The sequence below is a fragment of the Mustela nigripes genome, chromosome 1 (genome assembly GCF_022355385.1).
Source record: "Mustela nigripes isolate SB6536 chromosome 1, MUSNIG.SB6536, whole genome shotgun sequence".
Taxonomy (NCBI): Eukaryota; Metazoa; Chordata; class Mammalia; order Carnivora; family Mustelidae; genus Mustela; species Mustela nigripes.
The window spans coordinates 157,444,644-157,468,703 of NC_081557.1; the positions used below are offsets into that span (position 1 = coordinate 157,444,644).

Below are 24,060 nucleotides of genomic sequence, written 5' to 3' on the forward strand. Positions count from 1 at the left end.
AAATTATTACTTCTTGAAATAGAATTTAGATTGTAATAAATTTTTAAAATGGTTTTTATATAAAGAAAAGAACCTGACATCTCCATTGTTAATAGAGGATTATACAGAAAGGTCCAGTATAATGATTGAGTTAATATTCCTGAGAAATAAATTTTGTTAAAGCTGTATCATGTAAAGGAAGGTTAGTAACAATTTCCCTAAGATGGATTTCATAGTTATTATTATAACTCTGGATTTTATTAATTTAGTAAAGGGAATCATTAATGAATTAAGCCACAATTACAATGAAATCCCATATATTTTATTATATGGATCACAAAATTTACAAACATATGATGGGATTCAGGTATTGATTTTTTTAAGGCTTATCTCAACAGTGTATTTTTTTAATTAACATATAATATATTATTTTCCCCAGAGTACGGGTCTGTGAATCATTAGCCTTACATTTCGTAGCATTTGCCATAGCATATACCTTCCCCAATGTCCATAACCCAGCCACCCTATCCCTACCCACTCACTCCCCAGCAACCCTCAGGTTGTTTTGTGAGACTAAGAGCCTCATGGTTTCTCTACCTCCTGATCCCATCTTATTTCATTTTTTCCCTCCCTACCCCATGACCCCCTGCCCTGCCTTTCAAATTCCTCATATCAGAGAGATCATATGATAATTGTCTTTCTCTGACTAACTTATTTCACTTAACATGATACCATTTAGTTCCATCCATGTCATTGCAAATGGCAAGATTTCATTTCTTTTGATAGCTGCAAAGTATTCCATTGTGTGTGTGTGTGTGTGTGTGTGTGTGTACCACTTCTTCTTTATCCATTCTTCTATTATTGGACATCTTGGTTCTTTCTGTAGGTTAGCTATTGCGGATATTACTGCTATAAACATTCAGGTGCACATGCCCCTTCGGATCACTATATTTGTAACTTTAGGGTAAATACCTTGTAGTGCAATTGCTGGGTCGTATGGTAGCTCTATTTTCAACTTTCTGAGGAACCTCCATACTATATTCCAGAGTGACTGCACCAGCTTCCATTTCCACCAACAGTGCAGAGGGTTCTCCTTTCTCCAAATTCTCACCAGCATCTGTCTTTTCCTGACTTGTTAATTTTAGCCTTTATGACTGGTTTGAGGTGGTATCTCATTGTGGTTTTGATTTGTATTTCCCTGATGCCAAGTGATGTGGTGCACTTTTTCATGTGTCTGTTGGCCATCTGGATGTCTCCTTTGCCAAAATGTCTGTTCATGTCTTCTGCCCATTTCTTGATTGGATTGTTTGTTCTTTGGGTGTTGAGTTTGATAAATTCTTTATAGATTTTGGATACTAGCCCTTTATCTAATATATCATTTGCAAATATCTTCTCCCATTCTGTCAGTTGTCTTTTGGTTTTGTTGACTGTGTCCTTTGCTATGAAAAGGTTTGATCTTGATAAAGTCCCAATAGTTTGTTTTGCCCATCCTTCCCTTGCCTTTGGAGATGTTTCTAGGGAGAAGCTACTGTGCTGAGGTTTAAGAGGTTGCTGTCTGTGTTTTCCTCAAGGATTTTTATGGATTCTTGTCTGACATTGAGGCCTTTCATCCATTTTGAGTCTATTTTTGTGTGTGGCATAAGAAAATGTTACAGTTTCATCCTTCTGCATGTGGCTGTCCAAATTTCCTAGAACAATTTATTGTCTGTTTTCCACTGGACATTCTTTCCTGCTATGTCAAAGATTAGTTGACCATAGAGTTCAGGGTCCATTTCTGGGCTCTCTGTTCTGTTCCACTGATCTATGTGTCTGTTTTTGTGCCAGTACCATACTGTCTTGATGATGAGAGCTTTGTAATAGAGCTTGAAGTCAGGAAATGTGATGCCACCACCGTTGACTTCCTTTTTCAACATTCCTTTGAATATTCGGGGTCTTTTCTGGTTCTATATAAATTTTAGGATTATTGGGGCACCTGGGTGGCTCAGTGGGTTAAAGCCTCTGCCTTCGGGTCAGGTCATGGTCCCGGGGTTCTGGGATCGAGCCCCGTGTCGGGCTCTCTGCTTAGCGGGGAGCCAGCTTCCTCCTCTCTCTCTCTTCCTGCCTCTCTGCCTATTTGTAATCTGTCTGTCAAATAAATAAATAAATAAATATTTAAAAAAAAATTTAGGATTATTTGTTTCATTTCTTTGAAAAAAAATTGATGATATTTTGGTAGGAATTGCATTAAATGTGTAGATTGCTTTAGGTAGCATAGATATTTTCTAAATATTTGTTCTTCTAATCCAAGAGCATGGATTGTTTTTTCATTTCTTTGTATCTTCCTCAATTTCTTTCATGAGTACTTTATAGTTGTCTGAGTACAGATTCATTGTCTTTTTGGTTACGTTTATTCCTAGATATCTTATGGTTTTAGGGGCAATTAAATTAAAGCCTTTATTTCCTTGTTGATCTTTTGCTTGGATGATCTGTCCATTTCAGTAAGAGTAGGGTGTGTAAGTCCCTTACTATTATTGTATTATTGTTGATGTGTTTCTTTGATTTTTGCTATTAATTGTTTTATATAATTGACTGCTCCCATGTGAGAGCCATAGATATTTAAAATTGTTAGATCTTCTTGTTGGACAAACCCTTTAAGTATGATATAATGTCCTTCATCATCTCTTATTATAATCTTTGGCTTAAAATCTAATTTATCTGATATAGGATTGCCACCCCAGCTTTCTTTTGAGGTCCATTAGCATGGCAAATTGTTTTCCAACCCCTCACTTTAAATCTGGAGGTGTCTTTGGGTCTAAAATGAGTTTCTTGCAGACAGCATATTGATGGGTCTTGTTTTTTGATCCATTCTGATACCCTGTGTCTTTTGATTGGGGCATTTAGCCCATTTACATTGAGGGTAACTATTGGAAGATATGAATATAGTGCCCTTGGACTGCCTATAAGGTGACTGTTACTGTATATTGTCTCTGTTCCTTTCTGGTATATTACTTATAGGCTCTCTCTTTGCTTAGAGGACCCATTTCAATATTTCCTGTAGGGCTGGTTTGGTGTTGGCATATTCTTCTAGTTTTTGTTGTCCTGGAAACTTTTTATTTCTCCTTCTATTTTCAGTGACAGCCTAGCTGGATATAGTATTTTTGGCTGCATATTTCTCATTTAGTGCTCTGAATATATCATGTCAGTCCTTTCTGGCCTGCCAGATCTCTGTGGATAGGTCTGCTGCCAATCTAATATTTCTACTGTTGTATGTTACAGACTTCTTGTCCCGAGCTCCTTTCAGGATTTTCTCTTTGTCACTGATACTTGTAAGTTTTACTATTAGATGACAGAGGGTGGACTAATTTTTATTGATCTGAGATGGGTTCTCAGTGCCTCCTGGATTTTGATGCTTGTTCCCTTTGCCAAATTAGGGAAATCTCTGTTATCATTTGCTCCAATATACTTTCTGTCCCTCTCTCTCTTTCTTCTTCTCCTGGGACCCCAATTATTCCAATATTGTTTCATATTATGGTATCACTTATCTCTTGAATTCTCCCCTCTTAGTCCAGCAGTTGTTTGTCTCTCTTTTGCTCAGCTTCTTTATTCTTTATCATTTGGTTTTCTATATAACTAATTCTCTCTTCTGTATCACTTATCCTAGCAATAAGAAACTCCATTTTTTATTGCTCCTCATTAATAGCTTTTTTAATTTCATCTTGTATAGATTTCAGTTCTTTTATTTCTCCAGAAAAGGATTTTATTTATCCAGAAGGGGATTCTCTAATATCTTCCATGCTTTCTTTGAGCCCAGCTAGCTACTTGATAATCATCATTCTGAACTCTAGTTCTGACATATTACTAATGTCCAGATTCATTAGGTCCCTAGCCATCAGTACTGCCTCTTGTTCTTTTTTTCTGTGGTGAGTTTTTCTGCCTTGTCATTTCATCCAAATAAGAATAGATGAATGAGAGAACAAAATACTAAAATGGTAGCAACAACCCCAGAAAAATATACACTAACCAAATCAGAAGAGACCCAAAACTGGGGGAAAAAAGAAAAAAAAAAGATATATATATATATATATATATATATATATATATATATATATATTAGATTGGTGAATAGAGGAGAGCTTGATTTTGGGTGTATTTTCGTCTATTAGAAGAAACTACCTTGAAAATTTTAAAGAAAGAAAAACTTATAAATATACAAAAATAAGGGTAAACATGATGAAGGGACTGTAAAGATGAAAATTTTAAAAGATTCTAAAAAAGGAATTGATACAGTAGGAGGTTGGATGAAAAAAAGCAAAAGAGGAAAGAATGTGATCAGGTAGGAGACTAGAACAATGCTATGCACTAGATTTAGGGTAAATTTGATCTATTAGAAGAAATTGTATCCCAAAATTTTAAAGAAAAAAGAAAACCTATATGTATATAAGAAATAAGGTTAAATACAATGAAAGGATGAAATATGACTATAACAATGAAAATTTTAAAAAAATTTAAAAAGGTATTGATAAGATAAAATCGTTAAGAATATTAAAATAGGAAAGAGGAAAATTTTTTTCAAGTAGAATAAGAAAAAATACAATTAAAAAAATTTAACTTTGGAAGACTAAAGGATCATGGGGAAGAAACCATGAATTCTATGTGTTGCTTTCCCCTAGCTCTGGAGTTCCGTAGTTCTCATTGATGGGTGAACTTGGTCTTTGCTGGATGTTCTTGCTGATCTTCTGGGAGAGGGGCATGATATAGTGATTCTCAAATGTCTTTGCCTGAGGTAGAACTGCACAACCCTTGCCAGAGGCCAGGCTAAGTAATCTGCTCAGGTTTACTCTAGGTAGCTTTTGTTCCCTGAATGCTTTCTGTTCAGCTTTGGAGGAGGAGAATGAAGATGGCGGCCTCCCAATCTCTGGCCCAGAGAAGCTGAGAGCATGGGGCCCCACTCCTCAATGTGCTATCAGAGAAAAGCAGTCAATCCCTTCTGTCTCTCTGATCTCTGGCTGCACTCTGAGTTCACCCAGCCTGTGACCCAGCATTTGGTTCTATCTCTCGTACATGGCCCTGTTTGGAGTCTCCAAACCCAGCAGATTCCTGCAATATGCTTCCCTGCTGCTTTTCCCAGAAGAGGAAGGAGGGGGGTCTCCCCAGATCTGCTGCTTATTGGGTACCTGCTTGAAAAGCAGTGGCCCAACTGTGCCTTGGAGCATGGTTTAAGGTTATTCTGAGATAGATCCCCCTCCTCGACTCTATCTCTGTAGCCAGCTTCCCTGCTCCAATTCCTGGGAGGTCTGTCACACTCAGATACCCCTGGTCTTTTTGTGTCCCCATGGGTCCTAAGACCACACTGTCCCCTCAAGGGCTCTATCCCCCACTTAGCCTCTGGTGTGATGTCCCTCAGCGGAGCAGACTTCTAAAAGTTCCAGTTTTGTGCTCTGGTGCTCTCTCACTTGTTGGGAGCTGGCCCTGTGGTCTATCTTCCCATTGCTTTGGATTCGCTTCTCCATGCATCCTACCTTCTGGAAGGTGGTGGATTTTCTGTCACTAAAATTGCTGCTCTTCTTCTCTTCTATCTCCTGTTGAGTTTGTAGGTGTTCAGAATGGTTTGATAACTATCTAGCTGAACTCCTGGGACCTGATGATATCTCAGTCTCCTACTCTTCTGCCATCTTACTCCTTCCTCTTGGTATTGATTTTTAACAGATTTTTATTAAGGACCTAGAAATACTTCTCAGAAATATATGGCTAAGAGAGTGGTTTAAGGTTTTGTCTATATTCTGAATTTTTATTTAAAATTTTCTGATACAACCCAAGTGTCTATTTTGAATTTGTTTCTTTATTCTTTGGCTTGTAGCCTTTGTGCATCTGGTGCTCTATTCTGCTGTGACTTTGGAGAAAGGTTACCATTCATTAAGATAACTTCTTGAGAAAATTCCCAGCTGAAAATTATATCTCAGTTGGACAGAACATCCCTTTACAAGACTTCCTCTATTACCCACTGAATAATTCCTACTATATATGGAAAGTCAAGACTGATTAATGATTTCATTTTCAGTAGCCAATGATCTGAATTATTATTGGTAAGATAAGAATGATGCCTGGTTATTGATACTTTATATTAAGGAAAGATATCTTAAGAAATGCATATGCTTCACACAGTGGATATAGTAGGCAAAACAATGGAAAGTATGTTTTTGTAGTAAGATTTTATTGTATACAACAGATGACCATCTTTCATTAAAAGTTTATTTTTTTTACTAGCATTTATAAATAAGGCAAATTATATATTTAAATATAAAAGAATTAAGGATCAACCAAAATGTTGACTAAATTAAAATACTGATGAAAATGCAGATTGTAGTAGTGCCTGAGTGGCTCTGTTGTTAAGCATCTGCCTTCAGCTCAGGTCATGATCCCAGGATCCTGCGATTGAGCCCCAAAATGGGCTTTGGGCTCCATGCACAGCAGGAAGCCTTCTTCTCCCTCTCCCACTTGCCCTGCTTGTGTTCCCTCTCTCACTATCTCTCTCGCGCATGTTTTCTCTCCCTCTATCAGATAAATAAATAAAATCCTTAAAACAAACAAAACAATACAGATTGTAGAAGTTATTTGAAAATATTTGAAGTGGGCACACTTTCACCCATTCTGATTTTACTCATTCTGATTTTAGGATCTTTGTCTGATTGGTAATCACACACAGTCTCTAATTTCTACAGTTGGCCTTAGAAAGCCAAACATAGATTGGATTAAAGAAGTGAGAGTTCTCTTCCTACTACTTTTCTTCATAGCAAATAAAAAGGTATACTTGAAATGCATCCAGATATATCTGAGGGATAATGTAAGTGCACTCATACGTCCATTAAACCAAGGACGATGTATTGAGAATAAAAAAAGACAGATATTTTAGATCACAACCATTTATTGCTTATCTATTATATGTTAGTGATAAAAATGTGATGGAGATATTATAATGAATAAAAAGATGATTCTAGCCATCAGGGAGCTCAAAATTCTACTGGGGGGATTAGGCAAGTGAGTGACTAAAACCTAGAATAAATGCCCCAGATAATAAGTACCACAGAAGATTAAACTGAGAGATGCAGCAAGAGCAAGCTCATTACTGTGTGGCAAGTGCTTTTTCAGTTCTAATTTGAGGAAATTTAAATTAATCAATATATACAGAAAAATCAATTGTCCCCAGTGGATATGGATCTCATAAAACTACTTCTTTTCCTCAAAGAGATTGTGTTTTAACTAAAATGGCTTGATAAAATGTTTTATCCTAAAATGATAATTTATGCATTGTGATCTGTAATGATTTGAATTCAACCCCCCTCCCCACCCCACCCAAATGAAACAAAACAAAGAACAAATTTATTCACAGATTAATCCCTGGGACCTGTCAATGTGTCTTATTTGGGAAAAAGGTCCTTGCAAATATAATTAAAATAAGGATTTTGAGATGATATTCTCATGGATTACCCAGGTGAGCCATAAGTCCAATGATAAATATTCTTATGGAGGAAGGTAAAGATTTGATAGAATGGAAAAGAGGAGATGGCCATGTGAGGACAGAGGCAGAGTTCACAGTTAACCAAGAGCCAAGGAATGCATGGAGCCACAAGAAGCTGGAAGAAGCAAGGAAATTTTCTCCCTTGAGTCTTTCAAGAGAGCATGACCCTGCCAACACTTTGATTTCAGATCTGTCCTCTGAAACTGTGAGAAAACAAATTTCTGTTCTTTTAATCTATTGAGTTTTTGGTTGTTACAGCAGCCATAGAAAACAAATCATGATCTAATATGCCTTATTTTCCAAAGTAGAGATAATTTTGAAAGTATTTCAGTCAGGTCCCAAAAGATGAAAGTGCATACAGAAATGCCTATCTGAATTACAATAGAAAAGCTTTTTTTTTTTTTTAAAGCTTTAAGATAAAAAGGAAAGTATTGGAAAAAGGAAAGCATATCTCTCATATATGTACAACTTCCTAATGAATTCTAGGAGCCTTAGGTTTCTAGTTAATTTCAGAAGGAAAGATGACCATTAACTATCCCTAAGCCATGTGTTTCAATTATTTATTACTGCATAACAAAAAACCCTGAAATTTACTGGCTTAAAACAAAAACTTTTATTTTTAGAGATTCAGTAGGTCTGGTATTCTGGCAAGACTCAATAGAGATGGATCACCCCTGCTCCACTTGGTGTTAACTGGGATAGCTCATTTGGGATCAAAAGGATTCAAGATGGTATCACTCACATGTCTTGGGAATTGGTGCTGGCTCTTGGTTAAGATCCCATAGTTTTCTTTCATATGACTCCTTTTTCTTTCCACATAGTCTCTCATTATTCAGTCTTCTAGCCTCCTTGGTTTTTTTTTTTTTTAGCCTACTATTTTTTTTTAACTTGATTGTTGGCTTCCAAAAATGAGCAAATGAAAGCTACAAGATCTTTTAAGTCCCAAGCCCAGAAATCATATATCATTTCCTCTGCCTAATTCTATTGATAAAAGTAAGTCACAGAGCTAACCCAGATTCAAGGAGAGGGGGAAAAGACTCTCCCTCTTGATGAAAGATTGGTACGCATTCACAGGAGAGGAGGAAATATCTGTGGCCATTTTGAAGACCGACTACTACACAATCGTCCACTTTTTCTATCATTTTCTTTGATGAGATTTGATCCTTTCTCACGGATATCTCCATTCTTTAAATATTGAGTACTTACTATTTATTTATGCCAGTCTTTTAGGAATTAGTAACATACTGCCTAGGGGAATGTGTTGTGTTTTTTTCTTTATAAAATTTTTCTGCTTTGTCACTTCAAAAAGATAAATTCTTGGAGGTAAAAGACGATGTTCTATGCATCCTTGTATCCCATAACACTAGGACAGCAGGTATTTAATAAATTTCTTCTTGATTATAAATGCTGAGTGATGGAAAAATAATGAATTTAAACTATGCACACTATTGCATCAATGTCCACTAGATTATTTATTGCTAAATCTCTTGCAGGTTATTGTGATCAGTTAGTCCTAACCTTTTCCAAATCCCCTGCTATTCTTCATGCTTATCATGTGTGTGTGATTATAACGAATATTTGCTAGTGAAAGCATATATGGGGAAAGTATTTAGGATCATTAATTTTAAAAGGGTAATTAGAAAAACATGTAAAGCCATAAATAACTCATTTTTTGAAGTCTGCTAGCATTTCTAAACATGCCTGATTTATGGGAGCCTCAATTGCATAAATGTTTGCAATATTTTGCAATGAAATAAAACTTATTTTCAAAGCTGGCAAGAATGCTCAGAGGCATAGTCAATCATTTAATGATTCACAGTTATCCATGAAACCCCAGCACTCCATCCTCATTTTTGAGCCTAAGCACAGGCATCTGATAAAGAAGGAGACAGAAAGGAAGAATTACACAGTGACCTAGACAATAGTATCATGTCAGCCTTAGCATCGGATCAACTGATTGCAATGGCTGATTGTACTGTTTATGGCAAGAGTTATTTGGAAAATTTGAATGAGTAATCCTCTCTGGATCATCACAGGAATGACTCTTGGTATGAATCCAGTCATATTAAATAATCATAAAATCACAAAGCTAGACAGGATTTGATGAGAATTAGCTGATTTATTTCTTACCTTGAGTTGAAACCCACATGCCACAAAGTACTCTAGGCAACTGAAATTTGATTTACTTTTTGAGAAAAATAATACCCATTCATTCATTCAACAAATATTTATTATTTGTGAACTGTATAGGTGCTTGGCATCCATTAGTAAACAAAACAAGCAATAACCCCCACCTCTGTGGAACTTGTAGTTGAATAGGGCAATAAAAAGGATTCCATGAATTTCCCTTTATCAATATTAGTAATCCTTGTTGGCTTTGTATGCATTGGAGGTCGATTTGCTCATATTATAAGAAGCCATACATAAAATAGACCTAATCACTAATAGTGGTAAGAAAAGAATTTAGAATTTATTTGCATCAATCCCTTAGTTGAAATAAAAACTAGTCAAATGCCCAGTCCAACATTCTTTACTTTTTGCCCACTTCTTAAAAAATGTCTTCCTTTTCTAACTTTGATGTAGTTATAGAATGCATTCACAAAACCTAGCACAACTTCCATGTAATTATCTATAAATCTTTTGGTTCCATGTGACAGAAACCCAACCTGAATAGTTGAGGCAAAAAAAAAAAAAAAAAAAAAAAAAGAAGAAGGGGGTTATGCAAATAAATTTTAGTTTTTCAAGGACCCCAAAACACAAATAGAACTACTCCTAGGAAATGAGCACTCAAACACTATTAGAACGTCCATGTGCCCTTTGTTCCATTCTCCTCTGGAAAATTATCCTATTGATTGAGGTCAGAATCACCTAATGGTTTCTGGTGTTAAACTGCCTGGGTTCAAATCCTAATTATTTCACTTCTGTGCTTAGTAATCTGGAACAGGTCAATAAGTTTTCTAATCCTCAATTTCCTCATATGTTAAAATTAGGGTAATTAATAGTATCCACCTAATAGGATTATAGCAAAAAAAAAAAAAACCAGTAAATTACATAATATCCAGGGCTTTGGTATAATACCTGCCTCATAGGAAGTCTTCAGTATATGTGAACTGTCATTACAGAGTAAGAACCATTAGGGCTAAACAGGAGAGAGCTGAGCTGCTGTGTATGGGAGCAGTCAATTAAAACAAGCCAAAATGAACGTCAGTTAAGCCTTTAATCACTTAGGAGAAACAAGTTGGAAAGACGTTGCTGGCTCCCTCAGTGTCCCTTCTTTTCATACAGAATGACGAGGTGAGAGTCAGGTGTATCAGCATACATGGGGGAATTGTCTCACTGTTGGAGCAGACCCTGAGGCTCCTCCAGTTTTTGGACCAGTGTAGGGGTGAGGAGGAGGAACAGAAGAAGGGGAGGGCTAGGAAAGGAAAAGTATTAAGTCAGAACACAAGAAAGTGTCTTCAAGGCTCTCCCTTCCTTCAACCAGGATGTTCTCAGCAGAGACTTCTGGGGAAAGGTTTCAGGCCAAGGTGCAGATAGAGAGGCCTCTGAAGGGAGGCTCCTGGGCTAAGCAGGCAAATACTGCCTAAAAATGTGGCCAGCCAGAGGTTACCTGAGTTCTTGACTACAACTCCCTTCAAGAGGCCTGCTAGGTGAAGCCATCCTAATTGGCTATATTCAGGCCTAAAACATCATTCATAGATATTTGGCCAGGGGCTGTACTCTTCAAGAGGATTTTGCATTGTTTTGCATATTTTTTTCCTCTGAAGTTTCAACACTTCATATTTCATGGATAATTTTTGGTTCTCCTTTTAGTGAGATAGTATAGGTACATGTCCTAAAATGAGTCTTCAAATATAAGAAATACCCATCATAGGTTATGATTTACTCTTATTGTTGTTGTTGTTATATATTTTTCAAATGATAGGACTAATGTAACAACATATTTTTTTCCCTACATGGTTAGGGAAAAAAATATCATTCCTCATATGGAAGGCTTCTGAAAAACATTCCTTGATCTTATTATATAAAGTTTATCTTTTCTGTACTCAGGAAGAATGAAAGTTGCAAATCTACATTTCAAAAAAAACAAACAAAAATTCAGTAGCTGCCAGCATAACATCTTGGCTATCTACTGAGATCCTCATTTAAGGCATTGTTTTAAAAATAATCAACAATCACTGCAAGATGTATGAAGCTTCCTGTTTAAAAATCATCTAAATTTGTTTTAGTAGTCAATAAGAATGGAAGTCCCACTTCGTGCCAGGAATTATGTATTTAAGAAGGTAGTGGGGAGACAAAAATAGTAATTTTTCCTGACTTAATGGAAACTTACAGATAATTAGTACAATAAATGTTAATCTTTGAAGGAGAGGAACATGATACTACATTGGAGCGACCAGAGCTAACCTGGGAGATGGAGACAGGTAGTCAGGGAAGATTTATACTAACCTATAGAGGTTTACATTGAGATCTAAAAGATGAGTAAGAGTGAATTCAGTAAGTCATTGAAGAATGTCAGGTGTCTAGATTTTTCCAATCAAAGAAAGCTATATTATCAAAACCTTTGTTTCTCAAATTTGGCTACACTTCACAATCACCTTGGAAACTTTTTTTTAAGATTTATTTACTTATTTGAGAGAGAGAGAGCACATGCACCCATGTGGAAGTGGGGGACGCAGAGGGAGAGGGAAAGAGAGGCATCCCCAAGCAGACTCTCCAGTAAGTGCAGAGTCCAATGCCATGGGCCTCAATATCCCAACCCTGAGATTAAGACTTGAGCTGAAACCAAAAGTCAGTCACCCACCTAACCAACTGAGACACCCAGGTGCCCCATCTTGGAAACTTTAAAAAATACAAGTGTCTGGATTTCATGCCCAGAAATTCTGATTTAATTTTCATGGCATATAGCTGTGGCATTGTTTTTGTTTGTTTTGGTTTTTACTCCCAAGTAGTTCTGATATACTTTAATATTTGAGAAATAATGTTTAAATCCTTAAGGCAGGAGGATTATGTCTAACTCAAGAAACTGAAAGAAAACAAATACAGCGGGGCTGCCTGGGTGGCTCAGTGGGTTAACACCTCTGCCTTTGGCTCAGGTCATGATACAAGGATACTGGGATCGAGCCCCACATCAGGCTCTCTGCTCAGCAGGGAGCCTGCCTCCCCCTCTCTCTCTGCTTGCCTCTCTGCCTACTTGTGATCTCTGTCTGTCAAATAAATAAATAAAATCTTTATTAAAAAAAATGAATACGGCTGGCTTTCAAACACTGAGAGAGAATGTGGTATGACCTGAGATTGTGAATGTAAAATGTGACAAGTCACACAGACCTTGGTTGGCCACATTAGAAGTTTGGTTTTTCTCTTGATAATGATGGAAGACTATGTAAAGATTTTAGACAGAGGGCGTCATATCTAAATTTATATTTATGTTACAACACAGAGGGAGGATTGTAAAAGAGAAGCAATGGAGTTAACTTGGACGAGGGTGGTGGCAAGAAGATGGAGCTAAATGGATTCAGGAGTGTGTTTTTGGAATGGAAATTGGCAGACTGGCAATGGATGAGATATGTGTGGTTGTAAAACAGATTTGTTAGTTTTTAGCTAGTGGAAGGATGGATGGTGGGGGTAGATTATGAGTTTAATCTTTTATTAATATTATTAAGATTGTATTTATTCATTTGACAGAGAGAGAGAAAGCACAAGCAGGGTAGCAGCAAGAGAGGGAGAAACAGGCTTTCCAATGAGCAGGGAGCTCAAGGCGGGGCTCTAACCCAGGACACTGGGATCATGACCTGAGATGAAGGCAGACATTTAATGGACCGAAACACCGAGGTGCCCGGAGTTTGATTTCTAGATATTTGAGGTGACTTTGAGCTATCTAAGCATAAATATTGGAGAGATAGTAAAATATATAAAGATGTCCAGACTTCAGATTTTAGATTGTTTGGCAACAAAGATCTACAATACAATAGAAATGCTTTACATTAAACTTAAGTGTACCTTAACTTTGTAAATTCAAAAAAAATAAATGTTTTACTTATGTAAAACACTGTACTAGGCACTGGGCACAAAAAGGTGATAAAGAGGGGTGCCTGGGTGGCTCAGTTGGTTAGGCAACTGCCTTCGGCTCAGGTCATGATCCCGGGGTCCTGGAATCAAACCCCATGTCGGGCTCCTTCTTGGCAAGGTGCCTGCTTCTCCCTCTCCCTCTGCCTGCTGCTCTGCCTGCTTGTGTTCTCTCTCACTCTCTGTCAAATAAATAAATAAAATTTAAAAAAAAAAAGATGATAAAGATGGTACCCCTGACTTTAAGTGGTTAATTATGTAATGGACAAGAAAAGAAAGAATTCTAATGTGGTTTTAAAACATCGAGAGATAGCAAAGAATGAAAGAGAAGAAAATCCAGCAAGTTTTATCAGGTTTTAATGCTAAAATATTATTAGAAAAAAAATCTGATCAAAAAAAAAAAAAAAAAAAAGGAAAGCTAGTAGAATTTGAGTGAAGGGAATCACCCAGAAGAATTTATAAAATTGGCAACAGCACGGTATGATACCAGGATACGATCTCAGGGGATGTTTTGCTTTTTCATTCAGTTTGAACTAGAGAAACAGAAAGATGAAAAAAAAGAAGTAAGAGAAAAAGAAGGAGAAGAAAGAGGATAATAGGAGTTTTAATGAATGCATTAATTTATCAGATGTTTATTGGGACCTACCATGTTCTAATATATCAATACTGTGATAAGGACTAGGAGTACAACAGTAGACAAGGTAGACATCATTCTGACTTCACAGAGTTTATAACCTCCTTTTATCTAGAACAAGAAAAATAAAATTGCTTGTTTTTTGAGAAAGTGTCCCTAGTTAGCTTGTGTAAAGGAAGCCAGTAAAAACGATGCCTTCAGTCAATGAGATAAGTAGGCCTTCTATGAGACTGCATTCCCTGGGTGTTAAAGCAAGTTTTAGTGCAGGATTTCTCAATCTTAGCTAGAGGTTGAAATCACCTGGAGAGCCATAAATCATACCGATGCCTGGATCCCATCTCTGGAGATTTGGACTTTAATTGTTCTGGGTTTGTGCTGATATATCAGAAGTTTTTAAAATCTTCAGGTGATTCTAATATGCAGCCGAAGTTGAGAACCACAGCTTTAGAGGTATGCTTCCTCACTGAAACTAGAAAGGAACTCCAAACAATGAGGCTGAGCTAGAAAAATGAGGGCTGATTTTACAGGAATGATAATTAACACTTCTTTACTCTTTATGTTCCGGGAACACTTCTAAATACTTGACATATATGAAGTCAGTTAATAATCCCACCAACCCTGTGAGGAAGTCACTTTAATTATGACCATTTGAGAGGTGAGAAAACTGAGGCCCAATGACAGATGCCCAGCAAGTGTCAGAGTAGGGTAGGTGCTTGAACCTAAGCAGTCTGTTTGTAGAGTTTCTGGTTTTAGCCGCTATGATATACTGCCTCTAAATATAGTGTAACAGTAATTTTACACCAAAAAGAATTATAAAAGAAGGGAAAACTTATAACAGTGGTAAAATATTAATCAATTAAATGCCAGGTGATTCTGTGAGTAGTTATTATAGCTGCATAAAATATCTTTAAGCTATTTTTTCATGTCTATAGCTTCTCATGTTTATATTCTTCATTTGCAGAAATCAGCTAAGTTCTTATTTTATATGTACATCATTACATGGTGCAGAAATTTTGTTTTCAGCAGCAATACAGGGAAATGTAAGCAGTGGAATCAGGGGATATTTCTTTCTGATTTTTTTTTTCCCCAAAGATTTATTCTCCTAAAGGAAACTCAAGTGCTAAGTCTATTTTACATAATCTGAAGAACATCTACTACTTCACGGTAATGACCAAGCTGTAGGAATAGAATCTGAGGAGGCAATAATCATCCCCTAGAGAGAAAATCTTACAAATTGAACCTGTTTTACAGGTGGAAATATCACCAACAAAATTATTATTGGAGAGATTAATGACACACTACATTCCTGTACATATCAAAGAAAAGAAACATCCCAGTTTAACTCTATAAAACATGTATCTGAGCCAACCTGCCATATGTATTTCTTTTTACACTTTCTATCCCATTATAGATGTAATACCTACCAAATAAATGCTGTGCATTTCTAAATGGGTAGCTTCCAGCTACTTTGCCTGTGCTTATTGTTCCCTTTTTTCCTTTAAAGGCTGGGAAAGCAAGTAAAGGCAATGCAAGGGCAGGCAGCACACAGCCTTGATACGTTGGGTCCTGCAGCTGGAGCTTCCGTACTGGAGCCAGGCTTCGTTTGTTCCATATGAATACAAGCTAATAAATGTAGGGAATTCCATTTGGTATTCAATTAAGAGCTCTCTTGACTCCTGTGATTAAGGCCTGTAACTATTAAGCGTAAAATTAAAGTCGAACAGTCCAGCTCTTTTTTGACATTGTAACACTGCCGGAAAAATAAGGATGCAAAACCTAGTCAAATGTCATCCTTTAAAGCCCATGAACAAATGAAAAGAGGAAATATTGAGAAGAAAAGAGTAAATATCTAAAACTTGGTCCTTTGCTCACAGCATGATGCATCGTGTCAGGAACCTATTACTGTCCTCTTGCAAATACATCAACCGTTTTGTTGAACACAAGATGCTACATTGATTTTAACAGAGAGCAACAAGATTATAGTCGCTAAAGCTCCAATGAAGGGGATAATTAAAGCATTAAGCATTTTTAAGATTTTAAAGCGACTTTCAGCAATAACCAGATAATGCTACAGGAAATCGATATACTGTAATTGAAAGGAAATTGAATTGGTCTTTATTTTTTTAATCCCTTCTAAATTTTCTCTAGACTGTCAGACCATGGGAGACACTGAATCCTGTTTTGCCATTCGCAGTATGACTTTCTGTAAATCTCATGTGCTGCAGGGGCTACTTTTATTATTTTTAACTTAGAAAGTGCTCAGCTGACTACATAGTGTTATAAGTAAGAGTCTGTGTGCATTATCTTTATTAGTCTCTGGCCTCATTGTATAAAAAAAGCAGGGGAGGGGGGAACAAAAATAAAAACACAGTCGGACAAGAACAACCTTCTCCACATACCCAGAGAAATCAAGTTAATAGAATTTCTAACAATGAAACCAAGGAAGTTGTTAGATAAGCTTCACACTGGAACTTATTTAAGCTCTTCCAGGATTTTGTTTTTTTGTTTTTTGTCTTTGTTTTTGTTTTTTTTTTAATCACTGTGTCAATCTTTCTACGCTGCAAGGAATATGACTCACTGAAGATACAAATTCACTTTGAATTTGTGTCAACCTAATTCATTTGTATTGCTTATTATTGGAAGGAGCTATTACAATCAAACAAAAAAACTTGAAAGGAACCTCAGGGAGATGAGTGGCTATGAAGAGAAATTAAGGAATCTTAAAACTTGAAAAATAATCAGCATTTTCTCTATGTAATGCTATTGTTTATTTCCTCATTTATCTCTGGTGTACATTTTGAGAAATATCAACAGACCTTTCAGTAAATGAAATGTATTCCACACTTATCTTTAGTAATTTGGTGATGCAACATAGAGATTTCCAGAAATGTTTTTGAGAATCTCTTGTCCATTTCATTTTTCTGCTGCTTACCTTATTCTACTCAATACCTCATGACTGATAAGTGGATAAAAGATAACACAGTGGAAGGAGCACAACCTCTCAATCTTCAGTTTTCCCTTCTGCTGAATGGAGATAATAATGTTGCCTTTCTCATTGCATTGTTTTGAGAAGTAAATTAATTAATATAAGTAAAGACCCCAGAAGATTAACGTATACTATGCATTATGTACATGTTATAATTTCTTTGATAAAAATGATGATGATGATGATGATGATATGCCTTTTCAGTTATATTGCCAGAATGTGAATTCACCAGCTGTTATATTGAGGAAGCCAGTTAACAATTCTAAGCCTTAATTTTTTGACTAAAATATAAGAATAGTATTTTCTCTACCTACCTTAAATAGATTATATTTATAAAAACAATTCATAAGCTATAAAACTGCACTGCATTGAAACCACTAAATCTAAACTTTTATTTTTTTAAAGATTGTATTTATTTACCTGAGAGAGAGAGAGTGCTCAAGCAGGGGAGGGGCAGAAGGAGAGGGAGAAGGAGACTCCCTGCTAAGCAAGGAACCCAGTAAGGGGCTAAATCCCAGGACCTGGAGGTCATGACCTGGGCCTGAGCTGAAGGCTGAACCATCCAGGCATCCTAAATCTGGACTTTTTAAAAGCACTAGTTTAAATCCTAGTTTCATCTCTTAGTAGTTATGTGACTTTAGATAAGCCCTTAGTTTCTATGTTTATAATATAAAAATAATAATAACACCTTCTCATAAAGTTATTTTGAGGTCTAAATGAGATCAGGTATAAAGAGCTCAGTGTCATGGCTAACACTTAGAAATTATTCCAAAAATTGCAAAAAAAAAAAAATTAGTTCTATTCAATATAGGAAATAAGCATTATTTTAACTTCTGAATGATTTCTTTGTTTTGTCCCATTTTGACATGTGACAAGTGGATATATTTTATTTCTAGTTTTCCAGATAAACTGTTTCCTAAACTTTATTCTAACTCAAATTCAGTTTCTGAAATTCCTAGCTTTTGGTGTCTGTAGCTAATATTCAACTACCTTTAAGTGTTAGAGTTTGTACATATGAAGAACTGAATTAAGTAAAAGGTGTTACCAAACCTAAAATCCCAACTGCTGTTATAATGAAGAGAAACAACTTTACAAGTGCTATGATCGAAAGACACGTGAGTCAAATCGCAAGCAAAAGGAGAGAAGAGAGAGAGAAAATAGAAATCGAAAAAAATCATCAGGCAGAGGAGAAAACGATGTCTTGTAATATATATGAGAAAGAACTTGGCTGAATATTTTTTTTAAGTGAGAAGAGACATTATATATATATATATATATATATATATATATATATATACACACACACACACATTATATATGTATACAAATGTGTGTGTAAGTTATTGCCCAGGTCTGAAGACAAATGTTTTTATTGTTATTTCAAAATCTCAAATGTTTGAGTGCCTTAAAATTTTTAAACCACTGACTATATTTAGTTATGATTAAAGGAAGATGTAATTAAGAAGCCAGAAATTATATATTTTTAAATGTTTGTCCAGAGCATTGTTCAGACAGACTGCTCAGCAAGCCTTATTGTTATTCCACTAGTATACATTTGACGGTCAATACACCCAAATCCTATGGCCAAGTTGGCATAAATAAGATGTCTTTTATTTAGACAAACTAGCAGTAGGTTCACCAAGGAAGACCAAAAAAAAAAAAAAAGAAAGAAAAAAAGAAAGAAATGCTTGTATTTACTTTAGTAACTTAGCCATATTTACCTTGAACAACATGATGTCCTAAAAGCTATTCAGTAAGCTTAGAATTAAGGAATAGAACTGCAAAAGGTGGATAGTGTAACAGCCCTTCACTTAACGTTGTAAACCACTTTTCTCACCAGTATTTAGTCTAAGAAAATAAAATCTTCTTGAAAAAGTTACTAGCAAAAGCACACATCAAGGAATGTAATTGAGCATAGACTTTGGTTGACCTGAGAAGAGAACAAAAGATCGAAAGAAATTCCGTAAGGTTCTAAATTGGGCAAGAGGGCTACAATATCTCTGATAATTAGACTTTCAGCACATTTGGATCTGCTAATTAGATCTAAGTTCTAATTAGACTTTTTAGGTAACTAAGAATGACATATCATTGCATGAATTTAATGTGTTTTTGTAGTTGAAACCTACAATTATCAGCCTTTTCCAAATTATTTTAATACAGAAAAAGCTGGCTTTTTGTTTTTATTGTGACATCCCTTCTCTTAAGATATATTGTGTACATTTTAGGTTTCTTAATTAAACCCCTCTTGGGGACTCAGAGAGAAGCCTGAGTTTTAATAGGAAGCACCTAAATCTTTTATTTACGAAGGAGACTTGCCATCGTGTTGCCAACTTTGGAAGCCACAAACAAAATGAAATGCGAGGAAATAAATCAGTCTTCAGGAGGAAGCAGCACAAATAGCCAGGTGCCCCTATAAACCATTCAGTCAATCAGAGCAGTCTCCAAATATGACTAAAGGATTGTTATATTCTTAAAGCATGCAAATGGAATAGGTTCCTCAAAGTGAAAGCTCATGATCTAGTATCAGAATTAATAGCATGACATTTCTTCCCAAGATGCGCATTATGGGATTCTCTTTGCAGCTTTGCTTTTTGAGTTATCTGCTAATTCAAGTCACAATATCTCTTTTTTTTCCCCTCCTTATTTCTGAATTGAGAGTTACCAGTTTTTATGTGTTGTGACTTATAGGCAGTGATTTTAAAACTGTGAGCTCTCAGATTTAGATATTATAAGAGCTGAGAACTACATGAGGATGTAAAATTAAACCAGTATTTGGATTGTAAAGAGCAGTGAATCACTGCAAGACTTTAAGGAAAAGGCAGCTGCCAAAATATTCCAAGGAAATCGATAGCACTGACCAAAAAGGCAAATTATATTGTTGAATGTACTGTGAATACTTGAAAATACCAAAGCCATACACATGATTTTGCCCCTCAAATAAAAACAGTAAACCTTCTAAGTGTATTAAAAATCTTGTTTTTTCCAATAAAAGCAGTGTAATACTTAATTAAAACCATTGAAACTATAAGAATCTAACTTGTACAATAATTGATATATTAAGAACAGATATTATACTAGAATTATATGCACTATTATTTTTCCAATTAGTGCATTACTGGGACTGAGTTATTGGTGTATTATCATTCCTTATTAAGTCCATGTCCTTAGTGAGTCTCCTGAAACATATTGGATACTGTTGTGTGCCATATAATGATATTTAAGAGTGGGAAATGGAATTTCTGATTGCTTCAATTGCTATTAAAAAAGAAAACCTGTGCAGGACCTTTCCTATACCAGTTATTTCAAGAGATATCACACAGTTATCTGCAAGACTTTTGCACAGGTGATTGGACTGTTCTTCAGGCAGGAAAGTGACCAAGCTATTTTACCTTTCAGCTTGGGTGCTGGAATCCTGTCACAGGGCTGAATGGGTCACTGACTGACAAGAAACTAGAGAATAACATGCGTGGAGTGGTTCTACGTGTGGTGACCGTTCTGGTAAGTCTGATCTGAGCCGTGTGGTTCTGGCTTCTAACAGTTACTTTATCCTTCATTTCTTTATGTTTTTGGTGATGCCATTATCTTTTTTTTTTTTAATTTTTTATTTTTTATAAACATATATTTTTATCCCCAGGGGTACAGGTCTGTGAATCACCAGGTTTACACACTTAACAGCACTCACCAAAGCACATACCCTCCCCAATGTCCATAATCCCACCCCCTTCTTCCAACCCCCCTCCCCCCAGCAACCCTCAGTTTGTTTTGTGAGATTAAGAGTCACTTATGGTTTGTCTCCCTCCCAATTCCATCTTGTTTCATTGATTCTTCTTCTACCCACTTAAGCCCCCATGTTGCATCACCACTTCCTCATATCAGGGAGATCATATGATAGTTGTCTTTCTCCAATTGACTTATTTCCGCTAAGCATGATACCCTCTAGTTCCATCCATGTTGTCGCAAATGGGTGATGCCATTATCTTTAAAGAACTTTTAACACATCCCAACTGTGCTTTCAAAGATATGTTTAATGGTCATATTTTCTGACCTTCAATTTATATGGATCAGAATCAGATTTTTGTAGGCTTTGCTTTTAATCAGTGTTTTTGTAATTTTCTTTCCGAGACATTTTAGGCCCAGTTTGCTGAACAAGATAAAGATCTCCCTCAGGCATTTTGTCACTAAAAATCTGCATAGATAAGATTGGGTAGGAGAAGAATAAATGAAACAAGATGGGATTGGGAGGGAGACAAACCATAAGTGACTCTTAATCTCACAAAACAAACTGAGGGTTGCTGGGGGGAGGGGGTTTGGGAGAAGAGGGTGGTATTATGGACATTGGGGAGGGTATGTGCTTTGGTGAGTGCTGTGAAGTGTGTAAACCTGATGATTCACAGACCTGTACCACTGGGGATAAAAATACATGTTTATAAAAAATAAAAAATTATATTAAAAAAAAAAAGCCTCCTTGTTTTTAAATTTGAAAAAGTCTTTTCTATGGGTTGAATAAACTGCAGAATTTGTAGATGGAAGAAGCATGGTCTCTTTTTTTTAATTGCTGCCTATTGAGTATATAGCAAAGTTTATAACAGCAAGGTCTGCCCCTTTATACATTGTTCAATACAAATTAAGTGGACTCAACATAATTTCATTGTTTAAAAAGAGATCTGTATTGGGATGCCTGGGTAGCTCAGTTGGTTGGATGACTGCCTTCAGCTCAGGTCATGATCCTGGAGTCCCGGGATTGAGTCCCGCATGGGGCTCCCAGCTTCTCCCTCTGACCTTCTTGCTCATGTTCTCTCTCACTGTCTCTCTCTCAAATAAATAAAAATAAAATCTTAAAAAAAAAGAGAGATCTGTATTATTCTCTGTAAGAGCATATTCAAATGAGTAGTCTATCTCCCTTTTTTGGTGCCTATAATTTATTCTTAGCTATTATTTTGATAAGATTTTTACTTTTTTTGCAAATATTATGAATACTTGACAACTTGAATGTGATGGTGATTCTGAATGCACCCAAGGTTGTGGGTATGCAATGGCATCGATGTGCTATTATTAAAAAAAAAAAAAAAAAAAAGACACATTTAAAGTGCAGTGAACTATTAATAGTCTCTTTTCTAGTGATTAACATAGAATGTCAGGAGAAAACTTCAAGAAAGACAATATATCTACATTGTTTTTATCTTTGAGATTCAGATTTCTAAGGCTAGCTAACCTCATTTAGTCACTAAGCAAATATTTATTTAATACTTTACTGTCTGATAGACTTAGTAATGGATATAAAATGAATAATACATGTACCTAATACATTACATATATTATGTAGGTATATATATTCACCTTATATGTATATTCATACCTCAGGGTACACAAAGAATCTTGTTGGGAGATGCACATACAAAAAGAAGGCAAGAACTGTTAGGTACTTACTATATACCAAGTATTTTAGGAAGTTATTAGCCTGTATTGTTTTATTTAGTCCTCACAGTATTTCTAAGAAATAAGTACTTCTCTGAGTCCAAGGATGAGGAAGAGGAAACTGGGACATGCAGAGGTTGGTTGGAAAAATAAAATGTGGCATATATACTGAGTTAGTATATAGAGAGAGTTAAGATTCAAATCCAGGAAGTCAAACTGACTCCAGACCTCTTAATTTCTTCCCTCTTCACATTATATTATACTCTTTCTACTCCTACTGTGAAAAGTATGAGAATTCAGGTATCTATAGGACTTTATTTGGCTTGAGGGTTAAAAATTCTTAACTCTGAATAAGATGACAGTGAATTTTATCAGGAAAACTTCATTGGCAAATTATTGTAAGTTTATGTCCAGACTGAACAAAATTATTGTCATGCATGAAATTGTGATGCATGTATTGCTTCATACAATGGTAATGCGTTCATGCCTCAGTCTCACCTTCATGACTCATAAGGGCCTCCATGTCCTGTAAGCTCAGCCCTGCACAGATCCCAGACATGTTAGTTAGTGGAGACATGCAAACAATGTTTTTCCAGGTCTTCTGTGAGGCAATGTGAATTTATCAGTGTGTAAAAGATCCTTACACTTATTACACTCCCGCAATATGTAGCCATTATACTCAATTATTTTATAGGCTTACTGTTTCCTCTCGTAATTCTGTTTGCATGGAACCAGCCATGACCTTATTTATTTCCCACAATCACTCTTCCAGGTCTAGCTCTTACTTATGTGGCTTTGCAGGCTTCTGCTAAGAATGCTAATGACTCTCCCCTCAATCCACCCAGCAACTCCAAAATCTTGATGCCTAAAATCCCAGAACTTAGATTTGGTTTATACTGAACTTGATTTGACCACGTAAACACCACTTTCTTGTATTCCATGAACTTGCCTCCAACACTATCAAGAAGGGAGAAGGAAAAGGAGGTTTCATGTGGGAGGGGAGGTCCCTCAATCTTTATTCCATCCTAACTGCAATCTAGTCCCAGTTCCACACATACCTCCTTTAGTGCTGAGGACATTTATGCTATAATGACACACAGGTTAATAAAATTGCTTTTCTCTACCCAAGTTTTGAAACCCCCATTCCTATCACCATTAATGATATTTCATTGACTTGAAAGAAATACTCTGATACTTATTTTAAACCAAATAATTCATCTCCATACCACTTATTATCCTGTTGGAAATAAATGGTATACACAAATGCTTAACTAAAGAGAGTTATGCCTCTATCAGAGAGGATGAATACCCAACTTTTGTAGCAACATGGACAGGACTGGAAGAGATTATGCTGAGTGAAATAAGTCAAGCAGAGAGAGTCAATTATCATATGGTTTCACTTATTTGTGGAGCATAACAAATAGCATGGAGGACATAGGGAGATGGAGAGGAGAAGGGAGTTGAGGGAAATTGGAAGAGGAGGTA

General features: G+C 36.1%; 1 protein-coding gene across 1 annotated transcript in view; it reads left to right on the forward strand.

Annotated features, from left to right (window-relative positions):
* The window catches only part of GRID2 (glutamate ionotropic receptor delta type subunit 2), a 1,183,642-nt gene that overhangs the window by 806,174 nt on the left and 353,408 nt on the right, over positions 1-24,060 (forward strand). Inside the window, exon 9 of the mRNA XM_059414235.1 lies at positions 20,557-20,658. Within this exon, the coding sequence (XP_059270218.1) occupies positions 20,557-20,658 (102 nt within the window). The remainder of the gene's footprint in view (positions 1-20,556; positions 20,659-24,060) is intronic.